Source organism: Gekko japonicus, unplaced genomic scaffold, assembly GCF_001447785.1.
Source record: "Gekko japonicus isolate JY-2015 unplaced genomic scaffold, Gekko_japonicus_V1.1 scaffold8, whole genome shotgun sequence".
Lineage (NCBI taxonomy): Eukaryota > Metazoa > Chordata > Lepidosauria > Squamata > Gekkonidae > Gekko > Gekko japonicus.
This window is the reverse complement of record NW_015167057.1, coordinates 2,454,207-2,474,928: the sequence shown is the minus strand read 5'-3', so window position 1 is coordinate 2,474,928 and position 20,722 is coordinate 2,454,207. Positions and strand designations below refer to the sequence as shown.

The 20,722-nt window shown below is 45.4% G+C and overlaps 1 protein-coding gene across 1 annotated transcript in view; it reads left to right on the top strand.

The window, feature by feature from the left end:
* The window catches only part of ARHGAP23 (Rho GTPase activating protein 23), a 154,735-nt gene that overhangs the window by 125,104 nt on the left and 8,909 nt on the right, over positions 1-20,722 (top strand). The window contains exons 16-22 of the mRNA XM_015412439.1: positions 1,095-1,250; positions 3,798-3,876; positions 7,430-7,505; positions 8,993-9,086; positions 11,241-11,366; positions 14,831-14,872; positions 15,922-16,018. Coding sequence (XP_015267925.1) covers positions 1,095-1,250; positions 3,798-3,876; positions 7,430-7,505; positions 8,993-9,086; positions 11,241-11,366; positions 14,831-14,872; positions 15,922-16,018 — 670 coding nt within the window. The remainder of the gene's footprint in view (positions 1-1,094; positions 1,251-3,797; positions 3,877-7,429; positions 7,506-8,992; positions 9,087-11,240; positions 11,367-14,830; positions 14,873-15,921; positions 16,019-20,722) is intronic.

Genomic DNA, 20,722 nt, shown 5'->3' with positions numbered 1-20,722 from the left:
GACACAGCATCATAAGAACATAAGAGAAGCTATGTTGGATCAGGCCAGTGGCCCACCCAGCCCATCACACAGTGGCCAAAAACCAGTTGCCATCAGGAGGTCCACCAGTGGGACCAGAACTCCAGAAGCCCTCCCACTCTTGCCCCCCAAGCACCAAGAATAAAGAGCATCACTGCCCCGGACCTAGTGTTCCATCTATACCTTGTAACTAAAAGCCACTGATGGACCTCTGCTCCATATGTTTCCCCAGTCCCCTCTTTGAAGCTATGCTTGTAGCCGCCACCACTTCCTGCGGCAGTGAATTCCACATGTTAATTAAGCTTTGGGTGAAGAAATACTTCCTTTTATCTGTTCTAACCCGACTGCTCATCAATTTCATTGAGTGCCCACAAGTTCTTATATTGTGAGAAAGGGAGAAGAGGACTTCTTCCTCTACCTTCTCAATCCTGTGCATAATTTTGTAAACCTCTATCACGTCACCCCACAGGTGTTGTCATCATGGGAGGGGTGGAAACAGGAGGACCTAGCTGAGTTTTGTTGGCCTGGATGGAAGAGCTGGGTGGAGCAAAAGTAGCTTTTAGGGCACCTGGGCACTAAATCAATATCACACTCTCCTCCTAAGAAAACACACAAAGATGGAATGTGCTTCTTAGAGAAGCATCTTTGCCTGGCAGCTTCGCCAGATATGTTGTTGCTTAGTATATTTTCCAAGATTTGGCCATCACTTCTGCATCTGGTGTCTGGATCATCAATATAGTCCGATTAAAATGCGTGCCTGACTTAATGTGGGTTTGGTCTTCGTTAACCTTGGTGCCGGCATTGAGGAGAGCCAGCATGGTGTAGTGGTTAAGAGTGGCTAACTCTAATCTGGAGAATAGGGTTTGATTCCCATGAAGACTGCTGGGTGACCTTGGGCCAGTCACAGCTCTCTCTGAACTCTCTCAGCCCCGCCTGCCTCACAAGGTGCCTGTTGTGTGGAGAGGAAGGGAAGGCGATTGTAAGCTGCTTTGAGGCTCCTTAGGGCAGAGAAAAGCAGGGTATAAAAACCAACTCTTTGTCATCCTCTCTGTTTTCCTTGTCTTTGCCATCTGCAGAAAGTTCCTCTGATTGTAGAAGCATGTTGCAAAGTGGTGGAAGATAAAGGTCTGGAATACATGGGCATCTACCGAGTCCCCGGGAACAATGCCGTGGTGTCCAGCTTGCAGGAACAGCTCAACAAAGGCTTTGCAGAAATCAACCTGCAGGATGAGGTGAGAGTGATGGCACACTGCAACATCCCCCCCCCACACACACACACATGTTTCCTAACCTGCTGTACATCCTGGCCCTTTTTATCGAATACTTCACTTGTGCTGAAAAATATCCTTATCTTGCTGGGTAGCACTGACACCTACTGGCCACTTTGGTGTAGTACAGGCAGTGTGCATGGATCTGTGTGGTAAATTGCGGGAAAGTACATTTGTTCCATAGCAAAACCAAGGCCCAACTGCATAATTGTAGCCTGGCCCTGGCCCCATGGAAACAGAGGTTTAACTGGGAAGCTAAGAGGTGGAGCTCGAAAGCAGTACAGTTCCTGGCTGAAATCTTGTCTCTGTTATGAACTCATTTGGTGACCTTCAGATTATCTCAGCCTGAACGTGCATAAAGGAAGCAATTTTTAAAAAGTTTTAAAACCATATTTTAACAAATCAAAAGGAGGCTGTATTTATAGTTTAAAATATAAGCAAAAGGAACAAATTGGGAATATTTTTTTCATGGACCTGTACAGCTGTTTTGGCTGTTCCCAAACTGCATCACCCTTAGAAACAAAGCTTCCATTTCCTTCCACCAACATTTTAGGGGGAAATTTAGGAGAATTGGCTTTCTTTCTTCCCTGCGTGCTCGTGATCATCGATATCTTTCTCCATTTTTCCTTAAAGGAAGAATGTGAGATTCCCAAAGTCTTAGAACACATGTAGATAGAAAGATCTGTCTCTCTGTGTGTATAAAAGTAAAGGTTTCCCTTGTTAGAAAGCCAGTTGAATCCGACTCTAGGGGGCGGTGCTCATCTCCATTTCCAAGCCGAAGTGCTATCTGCAGACTTCTCCATGGTCATGTGGCCGGCGTGACTAAACGCCAAGGCGCACAGAACGCTGTTACCTTCCCACCGAAGTGGTACCTATTTATCTACTTGCAATTTCTTGGCTTTCGAACTGCTAGGTTGGCAGGAGCTGGGGCCAGAGATGGGAGCGCACTCCATCACGCAGCACTTGGGTCTCGAACTGCCGAGCCAGTTTGGTATAGTGGTTAAGTGCGTGGACTCTAATCTGGGAGAACCAAGTTTGACGCGTTTATTGTACTTCACAATAAGACTAGAAAAACGGCCCTGCAAAGCCAACTATATACACTCCACCTGGCACACCTCTGTCCCCATAGGAAGGTTTGAATTTCCCGCCAAGGGTGCTATTGGTGGACTTGAGGTGGACTAGGATCCTAGGTCCCCTTTGTGTTTGGGGACCAAGCTCCTGCTTTAGCCGCGGACCCCTGGTGGCGGTCCGCGTACATAACAAAATGTGACGTATCTACATCATCTGGAGGTTGTGTAGGCATGTCGGTGACGTTGGGGGGGGTGCTGCTGAAGGTCTGGGTTTGGGGGCAAAATTCTATGGTTTTGCCCAAAAACCAGAGCGTCGCCACTGTCGTGCTTACATCACTTCCAGGTGACATAGGCACATTGTGTTTATTTCCAGGTATATCACTTCCCGCGGCCGGAACACTCCCTCCATCCCCCCGCCCATGGGTCTGATGGACCTGGCAACCCTAACTGAAATCCTGACCACAGAGATCGGTTTCCCTGGAGAAAATGGCTGCTTTGGAAATTGTACCTTGCTGAGGTCCCTGCCCTCTCCAGGCTCCACCCCCTCAAATCTCTAGGCCCCTCCCAACCCAGAGCTGGCAAACTTCCTCTAGAGTGTGGCAGAATCAAGCAAAAGGATCCTTTGGCACCAGGACTGCCGTGAGGTCGCTTCATTCAGTGGCAACCGTTCTTTATCCCCTCTCACGGAAGAATGTAGGGCCGGAGACCAAGAGGATTTAATCGTTGGCCGGGAAACTAGGTAGCAAACTTGTCCCTCCCCGGCCTAAAGCTCTGACATCTTCCTTCTAAAATCACAGGTGGACATGGCTCAGTTTGGTGTCGTGGTTAAGTGCGTGGACTCTAATCTGGGAGGACCAGGTTTGATTCCCCACTCCTCCACTAGCAAGCCGTCGTCGTTCTGTTAAGAGCTGTCCTTGAAAAGGAGCAGTTTCTGTCAAGAGCTCTGTCAGCCCCACCTACCTCACAGGGTGTCTGTTGTGGGGAGGGGGAGGGAAAGGAGTTTGTAAGCCGCTCTGAGACTCCTTTGGGTAGTGAAGGGCGGGGTATAAATCCAATCTCCTCCTCTTCTTCTTCTGGTCTGTAGCTCGGTGTCTTAACCGCGGCCCCATCTGTGTATATCTGTGTTTTAATCCCACGCGTTCCCCCAAAGGGCTCAGGGCAGTATACTTATTTCTCTCTTCCCCATTTTATCCTCACAACAATCCTGTGAGGTAAATTAAGCTGATAATGTGTGACTGGTAGAGTTTCCAGGTACTCCCACCAACAGAAAACAAACCGCGATCTTTGGCATAATGCCTAATATGATGTTTGCTATTATGGCCTGGCAGTGTGACCAGAACTTAGTAGTTTGCAGTAGTGGAGTCTCGGAGACTTTGTTGTTTTTGTTGTGGGTGACCCTAACAGTATAATGGCTTCTTCATTTTTATCTCCCGCCGGCCAGAGGTGGCAAGACTTGAATGTCATCAGCAGCCTGTTGAAGTCTTTCTTCCGGAAGCTCCCGGAACCCCTGTTTACAGACGGTAAGTAAGCCCAATTTAAGATTACTTTGCTGCTTGAGCAGTCAACATAGTGAAATGAATGGAAATCTATAGATTCTCCTAGCACCAAGCTGAAGATCACCAGTGCCGATGAAAATTGTTAGTACGCCATCTGAATCATTCAAAGATTACCATCAAAAGAGTACCATCACTAGCACTTTAATTGCTAATTGTTGGATTGCTTTTAATGTTTAATGTTGTTGCTGTAAGTTGCTTAAATTTTGTACATGGTTTTATGGTACAGGGTACCAATTAGTGTAAGCTACCCTGAGCTTGCTTGTGGGGAGGGCGGGGTATAAATAAATAAATAAATAAATAGTATTATTCAATGGTACTCAATTATTTGGGACCACTAGATTATGGATATGATCACTGCGGGTATCTCCCAAGCAGATCCAAACGGATCTTTCCCATCTTGTTTTAACATAGTAATTATATCTATCACCCGTCCCTGAACTTTGATAAATCCAAAATCATTGTGTTTGAGAAAAGTTGGAAGCCCAGTAAGTGGATTATACAGGGGGGGGAAATTGAACAAGTCAAAAGCCACAGATACCTCGGCATCTATTTCAATTATACTAACAGTTGGGCTACACATATTAAAGAAGCTGTTAAGTCATCAACTAACAACGCCCTTGCTATTGCCCGTTTCTTTTACACCAAAGGACATCAATATATTCCCACTGCTCTTAAAGTATTTAACCATAAAATACCCGCCAAACTGCTTTATGGTATCCCAATTTGGGTCTCAGCTTGTAATGAAGCTGTAGAACGTGTTCAATCTAAGTTCCTGAAGAAAATCTTGGGGCTACCAGCTTGCGTACCATATGCAGCTATGTGCCTGGAGACAACCCAAAGACGGTTAATTACGATGGCATGGACCATAACCTTCAAATTTTGGCTGCGCCTTCATTTTAGATGTGGCCCAAACAGTCTTGTGGTGCACATGTTAACTGAATCCCATCTATTGACTTGGTTGATTAATATAGAGAAAAAAATTTCTATAATCGGCTTTAGTACTGATGACTTGGTACTTTTGTCTGAGCAGAAGGCTTTCGCCTTACTCAAACAAAGACTCCTCGATATAAAGGTGCAAGATCTGAGAAGACTTGCGCACAGACATTGCTCTCCCGTGAGTATGGGACTTTCTTTTAGCCACATTTCCTCAGGATACCTGGCAAAACTGATTCAGCCCCATCTTCGTAGGGCTTTCATGCTAGCACGGTTCGACGTCCTTCCCTCAGCTGTTCTATCGGGAAGGTTCAAGAAAATTCCCTATAAAGATAGATTGTGCCCCTGTGGGATGGGGGAAATTGAATCCATTGGACATGTGCTATTGCACTGTAAATTACACTATGACATCCGTGTTGTTTATATTGAACCTGTGTTGCACCCCCTTTTGGGCCAATCTGATGAGCATAAAATTAGTTCTTTATTGTCTTCGCATAATATAGAAATTCTGGAACCTGTAGCAAATTTTTTTTATGAGGTAACTAGGAGGAGAGGCTCATCTTAAGGCAATTCGGAATGTGATACCCCTCCAGCCTATCTTGAGGCTCTGCTGCATGTGTATTTGATATTTTATGCCAATAAAGGTACTGTATTTGTATCTGTATTTGTGACAAACCACGCCAAGCTTCTTAACCAAGGCAGCAGTGGAGAAAGACAAGCTGGCAAGGCTGATGGCTGCTACAGTAATTGCCAGTCTGCAGCCTGCTAACAAGGTTGTTGTCACTATCAATCTATCTTTTCAATCTTCTTTTCCTTGTTTGCCCAGCCAGATCATGGGAAGTCATAGTTAGTGTGTTGCAGAAAGATAGGACAACATTTCCCTCTATTTTCCTTAATTTCTCTCTGTCTTTTCAACACTTTTCTCATTCATTTATCTCCCCCTCCTCCTAATTTTTCCTTTATTTTCATGTCTTGGTCTCAACTTCTTCCCATGCCTATCTCGCCTGGCAACTTAGAATGTACTTTGTAGTAATATAGTAGCAAACCTTTATTAATATTGTAGGACGTGCCCTGGGTTCTAATGTTTTTTTAATTGATTATTGCTGTTTTACAGAAGCCTTTGGGAAGAAATTCTCTGGGAATCTCCTGGAGAGTTGACAACCTATTTTAGAACACTAGACACTACTGTATAACATCAAGTGATGTAAATCATTTTTTGTTGACATGTTTTTCTAGCCCTTGTTTCAAAGAGAAAGGGAGTGTTTGTGATGTAACCTTTTAATTGAGAGCTACTGTAGGTGTTCTGTCTTCTCAGCCAATTTTTCATTAGGACCTGTCAAGTGTCTGAGATTTATTACAGAATCCTGCTACTTCAAAGTAATGGGTCAAGCTGACCTGGCGGGTGCTAGCCATAGCCAAATAAGAGGTGCAAAGTTTAGAAGCAGCTTTTGCTTTGTGTAAAGCAACTCTGAAAGGAGCGGTTCTGAATGCGCCTCGAGGAAACTTTAACTAACAGAGCATCGAATGAACACTACTAATACACTAACATAGATAACACCTTTAACTGGTTTGAAGAAAGAAGTTTGACTGCACACAGAAGAAGCCTAAGAAGATAATTTGGACATTACTAACAGTTTAATTTACCAGTTAATATATCACTCAGCTTTCTCTTTCTCCCACTATATACCCTCCCTATTTTTCTATCTAAGCGAAATACCTCTCCTTTTTAGGAGAGTAAATAAAGCTTTTATTAAAAAAAATAAATATTAAGGCAATTCAGAATGTGATACCCCTCCAGCCTATCTTAAGGCTCTATGCTGCATGTGTATTTGATATTTTATGCCAATAAAAGTATTGTATTTGTATATCTATCACCATAGTAGTCTATACTCTATGTACCCAATGTTCTATTTCAGGCACGTATTTGTTACCATCTTTTGCCTAGACGTATTCTTGCTCCAACCAGTGATGGCCAGGTTAAATACCAGAGCATCTTTATTGAACCCTAATAGATGTGCTAATGGTGACATAGACATTTTCCTCTCTGTAATCTGATAGGCACCCTGACCTGGATGACCCAGGCTAGCCTGATCTCATCAGATGTTGGAAGTTAAGCAGGGTTGGCCCTGATTAATACCTGGATGGGAGGCCACCAAGAAAGTCTGTGGTCGCTATGCAGAGGCGAGCAATGGCAAACCACCTCTGAATATCTCTGGCCTTGAAAACTCTGTGCCAGAAGTCAGCTGCGACTTGATTGTCATCATCTCTCTCAGCATTACACTATTGTTTTATTTGGACATTTGTATCTCCTATTTCTCCACATTAGGGAACCTAAGCAGCTTACAGCATCCCCAGCCCTGAACCACAGTACAACCGTTGTTTTATGCGCCAGTGTGTGACTCAGTAATTTCCCCATGTGAGTCAGCATCAGATAGAAGGTGATGTGAAAGATCTCAGCCTGAGGTCCCGGAGAACTACTGCCAGTCAGAGTAGACAATACTGATGGACCAATGGTCTGATTCAGAATAGGACAGCTTTATGTACCATTGAACACATCTGGATTTTTTGCCTTTTTTATCTCCAGGTAAATACAACGACTTCATTGAAGCCAACCGGATTGAGGATGCCAGCGAAAGGATGAAAACCTTGCGCAAACTGGTATGCTATTTGGGGAGGGGGGGAACTGCCCTAGAAGTTAATTACTTTTTCCTTCTTGATGTAGCAAATAGTTTTGGGTAACGGCACACGTCTGCTCTGTGCATGCTGTGAACAGATGTACCGCTTCCTTAATGCAGCGATGTTACCCGTTGGTTGCAAGTCAAAATTAAAAACAACAGTTTGGTGAAGAGAGCACCTACAGATAGGAGTTCCTATTTACATTTTAGATAATTTCATCCTCTACACCTTAGGAGGTTTCTAAGCAGAGGCTAGATGGCCGTCGGACAGCAATGCTGACTCTGTGAACTTAGGCAGATTGTGAGCGAGCGGGCAGGAAGGGATGAGTCAGCACTTGGCTCTTGCGGCCCTTTCTTACATGCCCATGGTAATGCTGATCGCTGCTTTGGGGTCAGGAAGGAATTTTCCTCCAGGCCAGATTGGGCCAGGGATCCTGGAGGTGTTTTGGCTTCCTCTGGGCATAGAGCTGCAGTCACTGTGGGAGTGGGGGGGGGATAGTTGCGTATTTCCCGTGTTGTGCAGGGGGTTGGACTAGATGACCCTTGGGATCCCTTCCCGCTCTGTCTTTCTATGTTTTCCCTCCATCCATTGCGTACCCAATCCTCTCTGTAATTCTGCTTCTGCTGGGTGGAGAGTTCACCTTCTTGTTCCCACAGAGGACATTTCTTCTACACTTAAAAAAAAAAAAAGCAAAAGCCTCAGCAATGATCAGACCTCTTCCTTTCATTTGTGGGAGCATGGGAATGTTATTTCATGTGCGTGGATGTAGTGCGAGAGCGAGAAAATGTTATTCCTTTAACCTAGGGGAAAGCATGAGAAGGGAGGCATTGCTCGTCTACCTTGTAGGCTCTTGAGAGAAGTGAGTGAGAAATGCATTCACTGCATAGCTGTTGACCTGTTGGGTACCAACAGAGCTGGGTGGAGCCACCCAAAGGTCCAGGCCTAAGGGTGGTCACCTGCAATTTGCCCTTTTGTACGGAATACAAAGTAGGTAAAACTGAATAGTGCAGATTAGCCTGAGCTCATCAGAGGTGGGGAGCTAAGCAGAGTCAGCCCTGGTTAATACTTGGATGGGAGACCACCAAAAAGCCCCCGGTTGCTGTTCAGAGGAGGACAATGGCGAGCCACCTCTGCTCACCTCTTGCCTTGCAGTCGTCATGAGCTGGTTGCACCTTGACTGCACTTTATTATTATAATCATCATAATTATTAGTGAATTTAGCTTAATGTGCGAGTTTTCAGGCTTCTGAGTTTCACAGAACAGATCTTCCTGAGGAAGACTGATTTCTAATTTCCTTTTCAAATTTTTGGTCCAGTGGAAGGTATACTTTTACCATGGTAGAAATTATGAAGGAAATCTAAGGGAAATCTGGAAGCAGAAAGGGATTGGAGGAACCATCTAAGTCATATAGAAGATCACAGATTTAAACAAGGTTTCTCCCCCCCCCCCCCCAAAATCTCACTCCCACAACCCGGCGTTACCACGATCCAGACTATTATTATGAGACGCTCAAGTTCTTGGTGGGACATCTCAAGACAATGGGAGACCATTCCGAAAAAAACAAGGTAATGTTTAATCCTTTAACCCCCCCCCCCCCCGATTCCCAAGAAATATGTAATACGAAGTTATGATTTAAATTGAAATAATATCAAAGAAGACCCAGGGTGACGTGGCAGATACAATGTTGAGGTTGGATATAGGAAACTTGCTTTCAAATGTAGTTGGGGCTGAATATGTGGGCTCACCTACTCCAGCTTTAAATTTGATTTTTTTAAAAAATCTCTTACTAATTTTAATTTGTACTGTTTTGCTGTTGCAGTGGTGGAAGAAAATGTTTTTGTTTTTTAAAAAACCCCACCATAAGTAAACTTATAACATTTCCAAGGAGGAACATGTTTTAAAATAATTGTATTAAATTTTATTATTCAACACGGGAGCGCGTTAGTGGCTAACAGTAAAAAAAATCATATTATGAATTAAATTTTAAAATCTTTTATCCCGAAAGAAACAAACTTTGTTCAAGCATGTGCTTTTTCACCTTTCTGCAATAGCAGAGTAAAAACACTAAAAAATTGATGAAAACCGTTTTTTTTTAGCATTAATTTTTTAAAAATGCTTCTCTGGAAGACCAGGAATTCGTGAAGCTGAAGTTGACTTATACCGTATCAGACTGCTGGCCTGTCAAAGTCAGTAGTCTGCTCTGATTGGCAGCAGCTCTGCAGAGTCTCAGGTAGAGAGGTTTTTCATATCCTCAATTACCACGTCCTCTTGGCTAGAGAGGCAGGGGATTGAACAGGGGACCTTCTGCATGCAAAGCAAGGGCTCTACCCCTGAGCCATGGCCCCTCCCCAGGTTGTCATAAACCGTAAGGTATACGCACTGCACATGTGCCAACATAAGGAAGCCTGAGAAAAACTCTCTGGAAACATAAGACTTTATTACAAGGGTTCTTCCTGGAAGCTTGTAAACTAAGGGTGTGCATTGGGAATAACCGAGCCCAAAAAATACCTTACTGGTATTTTTCGGGTATTATTTAAGCCGAATACTGATAAGAGAATTGGATCAGCTACCAGTGTAGCTGAGCCTGAATAAAGCCAATTTTTTTTTTTGGTTTTTATTTGGGTATATTCAGCTATATTGAATGGCTGATGAGCTTCTCTTGCAGCTCATCATTAAATCGAGCTGCAAGAGGAGCCAACCTCAGCCAAGGTGGCGCAGAGCTCTCAGCTCCTGCCGCCCCACTAATCCTCTCTTGCCTCCCCACCACACACAGATGCTGCCAAGCCAGCCCTAGGGTTGGGCTAGCTTTTTTTAAAAAATGGTATTTTTCTTCTTAAGTCTATTCAACCTGAAAAAAATCAGGATTTCCAAAAAAATCACAGATCCAAATACTATTACCAGTATCGGGATCTGGGATTTTTCAGTAATACCGAATTTTTTTCGGGTCCAATATACCCACACCGAAAAATACTGAGGTTTTTTGCACACCCCTATTTGTAAACGTTGAGCCAATTCTAAATTGAGTGGAGGTGGTTTATCTATCACTCATTCCCAGGGCCCATATGAAAAATGATTTAATTTGAACTCCAGTTCTAACATATTTATTACCTATGTTGTTTTTCTCCCCCAGTTGAACCAAAACAGATGATAATCAGGAACCAAACTTGTCACTCTTTTGATCTGTTTTTAAAAATATTTTCACTATTTTGCATGCTAATTTAACAAGCCACCTATATATACAACTATGATATGTAATTCCATTTCGTCGTATGACGAAGTGTGCATGCACACGAAAGCTCACATCTTGGATAAAACTTTGTTGGTAAAGGTGCCATTGGACTCTAACTTTGTTCTGTTAATTTGAACTGTAAACTTCTTGGAGGCAGAGATCTGTCCCTTCTGTTTAAAACTGTAAAACACCATGTACATTTAAATATATGGGTTTTTTTTAAAATGTAAAGTTTTATTCTGCAATAAAGTGAATCGTATTGGTGATTCTGTAGCAGCTGTGAAACCTAAATTGCATTAGCACCTCCCTAATCCGAAGCACAGTTCGTTAGCCAGCATGCCACACCAGCTTTGCAATTCATCTTACTTTTGTGGTTATCAAAGACTTATTTTTGGATCCTAGGTTGAGATGTGGGCAAGAAGCAAATCTCATGGCCTTGTTGCCAAATTACTGTCAAAACTCCCTTCCTCACAGTGCTTCTGTTTGACAGATGGAGCCCCGGAACCTGGCGCTGGTCTTTGGCCCGACCCTTGTCAGGACATCAGAGGACAACATGACTGATATGGTCACACACATGCCTGACCGCTACAAAATTGTGGAGACCCTCATCCAGCATGTAAGGGGCCAGGGGTGTTCCTTGGGACGTGGGGATCCCAGATGCAGCAGGGGGAAGGGTTGAGGCAGAGTGCTAAAGGTTAAAGGGGGTTGGGTTGGGAGTAGGGTTGCCAACCTCCAGGTGGTGGCTGGAGATATCCCAGAATTACAACTGGTCTCCAGACGACAGAGATCAGTTCCCCTGGAGAAAATGGCGGTTTTGGAGGGTGGGCTCTATCTCATTGTACCCCTGAGGTCCCTCCCCTTCCCAAACCCTGCCTCCCCCAGCCTCCACCCCCAAAATCTCCAGGTATTTCCCAACCTTGAGTTGGCAACCCTACTTAGGAGGGTTTGTTTGTTTCTTAAATTAAATCACAGTGGTTTTCTTGAAAACAATACACAGGAGAAAGAAAAAGAAATGTTACAGAACAGGAGACATTTTTTGTTAGGTCCATTTCCCCCCTCTTTTTGCAATCGTTACTGTCGCTTTAGAGATCTAATTTGACGTTTCTGAATTTAATGAGACTTGTAAGTAGAACCATATAATAAATTGTGTGAGATATGAGGAATGGCTCTTATCTTAATGAAGCATTCAGTCATTTAAAAACTGCCGAGATATATGCGTATATGAAAATCCCAGTCCTTTGTTCCTGCTAATCAATTGCAAAGTTTATGCATTTATTATTTAAATTCTAACAGTACAATCCTGAAAACACTTTCCTGTGATAGATCCAGGCACATATGCATGAAAGCTCATACCTTGAACAAACCTTTGTTGTCTTAAAGGTGTCACTGGACTCTAAATCTGTTCTTCTTTCCTGGGAGTAAGTTTAACTGAATAGACCTGAAAAGGAGTCTGAGTAGATCTGCTTAGGATGGCACTGTTAGAAACAAACTACAGCAAGTCAGGTTGGAACTCTCTTTCCCAACAGCCAGACAGCAGCTGTGGGGAACTCCCTCCCCAGGGCGCCACATTGGATTCGGGCCTGTGGTCCTGCAATGAGTGCAAATGCACAGCCCCTGGAGCCCTGTCAGCTCGGGAGAAGGGGGGAGGCTGGAGCCCTTCCTGTTCTGGTGCCACAGCCCTGATCCACCTTGGGCCCCTGCAGTGCTTGGGGAAGTAAGTTCCCTGCAGCTGCTGGATGGCTGCAGGGGAAGCAGGTCAGGTGGGGAAATGGCAACCCGACTTGTGGCCAAACATATTGTGTACTTAGCCCTTCAGAAGCCATCTTTCTCAAGATGGGGACTCGAGGTATTCTGCAATATACAATAGATTACAGAAAGGATCACAGACAATAAAGGTAAAGGTTTCCCTTGCTCGAAAGCCAGTCGAATCCGACTCTAGGGATCTCCGTTTCCAAGCCGAAGAGCCAGCGCTGTCCAAAGACATTTCCGTGGCCTGCATGACCAAACACCGAGGCGCACGGAATGCTGTTACCTTCCCACCGTAGTGGTACCTATTTATCTACTTGCAATTTCTTGCTTTCGAACTGCTAGGTTGGCAGGAGCTGGAACCAGAGACAGGAGCTCACTCTGTCATGCGGCACTTGGGTCTCGAACTGCCAAACTACCGACCTTTAGGTCTGCAGTTCAGCATCTTAACCACTTGAGCCACCGCAGCTAATAGCATGCATCAAAATCATCCCAACCCATATAGAAAATCTCATTTTTATTTTTTTTTTAGAAGTTAAAATTGAGAATTGATTTATGATCGGAGAGAAGCAAAGGGGAAGTAACAATTTTTTTAACCCAAATAATTCAAAAACAGGTCATAGTCCTTCCTATTTGGGATAATATTATTGTACTTGAAATATTCTATCACCATATTCCACCCCTCTTTCCACATATTTATGACATATTTATGACATTTTCCTCAAAGAAGGAATTGTTTGTTATTCTACACATTACATACATCTCCCATATTTTATTATACCATCGCATCTTCATAGGTGGTGTATCCAATTTCCAGTGTTTAGCTATTAATATCTTTGCTGCTGCCAACAATATTGAAATCAATGTTATATCTTCTTTTGTCAGTGTACAATCATGCCAAATATCAAACCAACACTAACATTATAAGGAAAGGAAACTTTAACAATTTTTAAATTCTCATAAATTTCCCCCCAAAAGACCTGAATAACTGGGCAATCCCACCAGATATAGTAGAGAGAGAGTTCCTTTCATTCTATATTTCCTCCAACAATTCTCTTTAAATAAAAGTGTTTTATAGCCCCTTCCTCAAAAGACAAACAAAACGACCAAACAATGGGGCAGTCCAGACGTTCAAGGGACACTCGTTCAAGGGCTAATGTTATTTGCACTTCTTTAATGGAAAGTACTGCCAAAAGAAACTACTACTACTACTTCTCCTTCGCCTTCTTCTCCTCTTCCTCCTCCTCCTTCTCTTGCCACCTCCCTCTCTTTCTCATCTCCTCACAAAATCTTTTCAATGAGCCCAGAATGCCTCCCCAGGGAGCAAACTGTAATGAACGACATGATAAAGCTTTGATCTTTTCAGTAATATCCTTCCATAATACTTCAGTTAATGGGCATGCCTGGTCAGCTTGGTGATTAATCCATCTCCAACAATTTGACGGCTTCCAAAAGTTTTTAAAGGGTACCAAGAAAGGGGGGGGTAAGAGGAGAGAAAACCCTATTCCGCTGAACTGAAGGGGTTACATTGGAAATAAATAACCCTCGAATATATCATCTGCCCCACCCCACCCCGGCTTCCCTTCTTTCTTTTTCAGCTTCATTTCGCTTACATAATAGGGCGTATTTTGAGGTAGGGAAGGGTAAGAGCAGAGTGAAATGCTCCTAGCTGGCGAACCTGCATGGTCCCACATTTTTTGTAATTGTTAAAAAAAATGAGCAAATAATAAAAAGGGGAGGGAGGTTAACTTGCAGGAAGAAGCTATCTTTTGCATTCATCCCTTGTTGAGGTTTAACTCCAGAGGAGCCTGCAGTTTGAGATCAAATGCTCAGAAGAACCTGCTATTTAATAATACCACTTTATACCAAGTGTTTCATGTATCTTGGTGATCCTCACTGCAGCAAGGCTGGTAATTTAACCCCCTTTGTTCAGCTTATAATGGAAAGCCTGCTTATTAAGTTGGCTTCGGTCTTTACACGTACGTGCCACATTCAGCCTGATCGGCTTGGCAGTCATTGTAGGGTTGCCAAGGCTTACCGAAGTAATAGCGGGGGAGTCCAGGGCCCTATGGTACCATAGAGTTTTCATGGCGATTGCTAGAGCGTCGACCGGCAACGTGCCCAGCGTGATGATGTCACTTCCGGGCAACATCATCGCACCGGGCACGTCAGCCTGATCTGGCCACTTCGGGGGTGGGGTTCCCCCCGCCAGCTGGATCCGTACCAGCGGATTGGGGGCCCTTTTAGCGGGGGAATCCCGGGGGGACTTGGCAGCCCTAAGTCATTGCCTTGATTCTATTCTGACGTCTCTCCTCTGTCTTTTTCTCCCCGCAGTCAGACTGGTTTTTCAGCGAGAAGGAGGATAAAGGTGAAACGGTAAGTCACTGTGAAGGAAAGAAGGCCCCCTTTGCAAAGGCTGCCGATAGGGTAGGGAATTATAAGGTGCTGACACCAGTCTCTGCCAGGCGTACTTGGCTAGGCTGCTTGCTGTCGTTGTGTAATAGCATGACTGTTTTCATAAGTAGAGACGGCCAGCAGCGTCCCCACCACACAGTTTTCTGTTGCTTCAACTGCACCGTGGTGTCGATATTGGCTCCATTTGTGAAGTCACGTTATTTGTGGGGTTGCCTGTAAGTTTTGCAATGGAGCCAACAGGGCAGGGGGTCCCCAAAGTGGTGCCCACGGGCGCCATGGTGCCTGCTGATGCCTTTCCTGGTGCCTACCAAATGTTTTTAGAGAGTTGCTAGGGCCAGGTGGGGCTTTTGCCCAGCCGGGCTTCTGGTTGGCCACTGGAGATGCAGATTAAAATGACACTGCTTCAGAGGCAGCTGTTGCTTTTATTCTCCTGCAGTCCTCTTTTGCAGGATGTGTTTAAAATTATCCCTTTTCTCCCCTGCTCTTGGGCTTTTTCCGTGTGCTTGGCCCCATCTCCTGCAGCAGCCATTTTGTGGCTGGCTCCGCCTCTTGGAGCAGCCATTTTATTGCTGTGCCCACCTCCCTGTCTCAAAATTACCAGGTTGCCCATAGGCGCAGAAAGGTTGGGGACCCCTGTGGTAGGGGCTCCATGGGATGGTTTGGAGAAAACAGCACAGAGGAGAAGGCTGCCAGTCACGAGAGGCAAAGGGGGGTACGTGGGACTCTGGGAAAACCCCTAATTGAAAATCTGCTTCAGAGTGCTTGTCTTCTCACTCAGTGAGCACGAGGACTTTGCAACATGTAAAAAGGCCTTCGTGTCGATTGTTCTGGGAAAGAAAGAACTGAGATGAGTGGGGCGTTCCCAGGTCCCCAGTCCTGGGCCAGTCTCCTGATATGTGCCTGTTGTTGCCGCATGTTTCTGGAACAAGAAGGGACAGCCAGGGAACACTGCAGCTCTAACGATCACCTTGACCCTTTATTCCCTAACCACTTGTGTACCCGTTTTGCAGACCCCGGTAGATGAGCAGGAGGCCCAGTCAGTGCCAAATATCGAGTACCTTCTGCCCAACATCAAGAGGACGACGGTGGCACCGGGGGACGCTTCAGGTGAGCAGGGAGGACTGGATTCGAAGAGAGCTTCAGGGAGTAAACCAACTACCAGTGGAATCCCCACAATGCAAAGTCATGGCTGGTTTTTCTGGGTTTGTCTCCCTGGGGGGGGAGGGGGCTTTCTCTCCAAGTTGCTGCATTATAAAAACAAAAAGGTCCTTAATAGCCTCCTTCCCTCTTAGGGTTGCCTGGCCCCTCCTGGCAACTGGTGGGCGATGGAGGGGGGGCTTACCAGGAGAGGGAGGAGAAGACCCAGGTGACATTGCCAGTGATGAGGTGACATCACTTTCAGCATGCACAGGAAGTGATGTCATCACACTGCTCATCACAGTGACACTGGTATCTGGGCAAAAAATCTTCCGTAAAAGTGGCTTCTACCATAGAGGTTTTGCCCAAATATCAGAGTGTTGCCTGGACATCATCGGCATGATGACATCACTGGCATTGTCACCTGGCAAGGTCACTGGCAATGTGATATCACTGGCAGTGTCTCCTGGGCCTTCTCTCTCCTGGTGAGTCCCCCCACGCTATCTGGGCTGGGGGGGGGGGTAAGAGCAGGGGACCCATGCTGACACCGGGGGGGGGGACTGGCAACCTTATTCCCTCTCCTGACGCGCCTGCCTGCTCCCAGTTCTAATGCGTGCATCCCTGAGCTCTGATTTCCTTTAGCTTTTCATTAGCGTTGTGAATTTTCCTTAGTAGTTCTGTGGCGGAGTCAGCCCACCTGCCCCTAGAGCACATGTGCCATCATCTTACATCATAGGCCACAAAGCAAAGGACTCCCTTTGTCCAAGAGATGTCCAGGTTTGCGCAATTCTCCACGTAGCCAGAGTGCTCCCCGTCCATGTGATAGCCGCCCTGCTTGATTCTCTCCTGGGCTTCCCTGGGCCAATCTGAACTTTTGTCAGCAAGGAAACCTCCCTCCCTTCCCCCTTTCTCCTACACCCACTCCAATATAATAGTAGCCTGTGGGCAATAGCAAAGGGAGTGTCCTTTAAGTATCTTGAAGAGAGTCCACTGTGGAGGCCATGGAGGAAGATTTCCCCTACACTCCGTTTCTGATTGTACACATGCAGGGAGGGTGTTTATTTGGATAAGTGGATTCTTCCCTTTGGACTTTGTGGACTTCCTTAACTCTTTTTTGCTGTCTTTCTTCTTTCCTTCCTTCTCTCTTCTCATCTTCCTCCTCCTCCTCCTCCTTCCTACTTCAGCGGATCTACCGGAGCTCTAGAGCTGGTACAGTGTGGTTGTGCTCTGGTGTTCATGCACTAATTCCATCGAGTGATCACGAGAGATTGGGGCAGGCGAGTTGGAGGGCAGCGGGGGTGTGGTTGTTCTGGTTCCTTAACCAGTCTGTCCACGTTGGCCAGCAGCAGCGGTGGCACATATCATGAGGCAAACCCATGTGATGTGGTTTTGACTCCAGCAATGGCTTCTTTCAGTTCAGATTCGAGGGTGAAAATATTGGCTGCTCTCCTTATTGGGGGTGGTGGTGGATCTGATGTGCTGAAGTTGATTCGTACTCTATTTAAGGTCAGTTGCTAAAACTGAATTATGTTTGTTGAGAAGACCCCGCCCCCATTAATTTTAAAAAACAAAAACTGAGTTAAATGGATGGAACAGACAGGGAGGAAATTCTCATCACAGGCAACCATAACAATATGTAACTTTCATGCAGATCCTCATTGACTTGGGGAGTTTTAAAAAAAATGTATTTATTGAATTTTTGTCCTATCAATATGACTTACCTAACGCTGGAGAAAAAACCCTCAAATGTTTGAAGCTTCGCTGTTGAAAATACACAGCATGCTATATAACCACTGTTATATCAATAATTAAAACAAGTGCAGAATCAGTATACAGTTAGCATGGCCTTTTTCGGCCTATCCTCTCTCTCTTCATCACTAGTCACTAACTCCATGTGGGCATGGGGGATGGGGGCACACTTTGGAGGGTGTGTGCCTTGGGGGCCATCCATTATCTTGTCCGTGTGGTTTCATTGTTTCTGATGTTGCTGTGGCAAATTTGGGGAGGGAGGCATCTTTTGCACAGACCACCTGCCTGGGGCTGTACCTCCTTTCTCCCTACTCCTGTAAAAGATGAAAAATTAACACCTGGTCAGTGGACTTGGGCTGTTGCTCTCACCTTGTGCTGGTACCCTCTGTTGGATTTCCTCATGCCCATCTTTGCCTTGGATCTCACCCCCTTTACCACTGCTTCTTGCTTTTTTGCTTGATATGTCTGGCCTGGCTTTTAATTTTGTTAAAACTCAAGCAGCATGTGACCAGACACACATGGTTGGGATTGCATCACCATGACTTAGATTGCACTGCCCAAATAACCTTTTCTCTTTGGCATTGCTCTCTGAATTTAGCACTGTTGTAGCCTTTTTTTTTTTGTTCCCACTGTTGGAGATGGGGACATTGCAGACTTGTGGTAAAAACCTTCCACTGTTTAAGAATCACTGACCGAAGGGGTGGAGGGTTCGGTGGGAAAATCAGATTATCCCCCCCCCCATTCTTACTCCTGTTATTACTGACTCTATCCCCTCCCTCTTCCTAAACTTACCATAAAATCTTCTCTGGGCATGGAATTCCTGTTTGCAAAGCAAGGCCCTTTTCAAACAACCTTTGTATTCCGTTTTAGTAACTGGTTGCTAATGGATTTTTCCTGTCATTTCAGACAGACCCATTTTAGTAACCGGCTGCTAGTGGAATTTATATACCTGTTCATACAAACCCACTTGCATCAGGTTAGCGAACGTGTTTGAGCCGCTTTTGACAGAAACCGCTTTCTTCCATTGTCAACTCCTTCATTGCGCTTCTGAATCATTGTGGTGTGCTATTTAAAATGTCCATAGCACTTCCTGCAATAGTGCTTTCCCCCCAACCTTTTTCGCTGAGCTATCTTCCTCGGACTTTTAAAAATGTTCCAAGGATGAGCGCTATAGAACTAGTCTGGTGTCGTGGTTAAGTGCGTGGATTCTAATCTGGGAGAACCGGGTTTGATTCCCCACTCCTCCACCTGCAGCTGCTGGATGACCTTGGGCGAGCCATAGTTCTGTCAGCACTGTTCTTGAAAGAGCAGTTCTTGAAAGAGCTCATAGGGTGTCTGTTGTGGGGAGGGGAAGGGAAAGGAGTTTGCAAGCCGCTCTGAGACTCCGAACGAAGGGCGGGGTATAAATCCAATCTCCTCTTTCTCAGTGGTGGGTTTAGTGCTATAGCGCTTACCTTAGAATGTTAAAAAAAAAAAAAATTCACAGGAAAATCGGGCAGAGAAAAAGGACAGGAAAAATGTGGCATTGTAGGAAAAGCTATGGACATTTTAAACAGCACACCATGGTGATTCAGAAGCACAACGAAGGCACTGTTTGAAATGACCATAGCGCTTCAGAGATGGTTCATTAATGGAAGGAAGTTTGCTGTATGAAACCCCCATCCCTGTAGCGCTTTACTCGAAATTGGGCCCACAACAAATAACATCCAGTTTAGAACGGTAATGTGAAAAGGGCCTAAGCCTGCAACCATTGGAACTCGGTGCCAGTGAATGTAGTTACGGCCATTACTGAGGGTGGAAGGGGATTAGATGGGTTCACAGAGGAAAGGCCTGTTAGTGGCTGCTAGTTGTGATGAGAAAAGAGATCCTCCACATCCCCGAGGTAGCAATCCTCTGATTCCCAGTGCCAGGAGGCAACACTGGGAGAACGCCTGGGCCTCCATGCCCTGTTTCCTTGGGCCTCCAAGGCAACTGGTTGGCTGCTGTGTGAAACAAGATGCTGGACTGGATGGACCACTGCAGGGCTTTTCTTACATACTTACCTGCTACTCACCCACCATGCACTATCACCTGCAAGATGCATCAGAGTTCCATATTTTTGCAGTCCCAGGCAGGTAGCAGAAAGATCTCCTGCTCGGACAACCCAGTGTGAATGACTGCAGATGGCATTTACTCTGAGCTCGTTCCTGCAGATGGGGAACCAGTGTGCCATTTCCCATGCCTGTGTGTGCAGGAGGCATTCCTTCACGACTTGTTCAGGAAACTGTTCCTAAGCAAATGGGTGGGCTGCATTTTGGGTCAGAGTTGCGAAGACCTGACTTGAACTAACTATTGCCAAAGCCCAGAGCATCGTATGTTCTTTTGGGGATTTATTCAAGATTGCTGTGCCCATACATACAGGAGTACTCCAATAGCCATCGGGAGAACCATCACTCCAGAAGAAGACAGCTACCTGTTTAGTACGTCTTCTTTTTATTCCCATCCTCCATCCATGGAGTTTAGCATGGTGTACTTTGTTATCCGTTTCCTGTTTTATCCTGAAAAACAACCCCGTGAGGTAGGTTAGGCTGAAGGAGAGTGACTGGTGGAATGTTTCGGTGGGAAGGTAACAGCGTTCCGTGTGCCTTGGTGTTTAGTCATGCTGGCCACATGACCACGGAAACGTCTTCAGACAGCTCTGGCTCTTTGGCTTTGAATCAGAGATGAGCACCGCAACCCTAGAGTCGGATTCAACTGGCTTTCGAGCAAGGGAAACCTTTACCTTACCCCTAGTCCAAGAACATAAGAACATAAGAGACGCCAATGTTGGATCAGGCCAAAGGCCCATGCAGTCCAACACTCTGTGTCACACAGTGGCCAGAAATACCAGTGCCATCAGGGAGGTCCACCAGTGGGGCCAGGACATTAGAAGCCCTCCCACTGTTG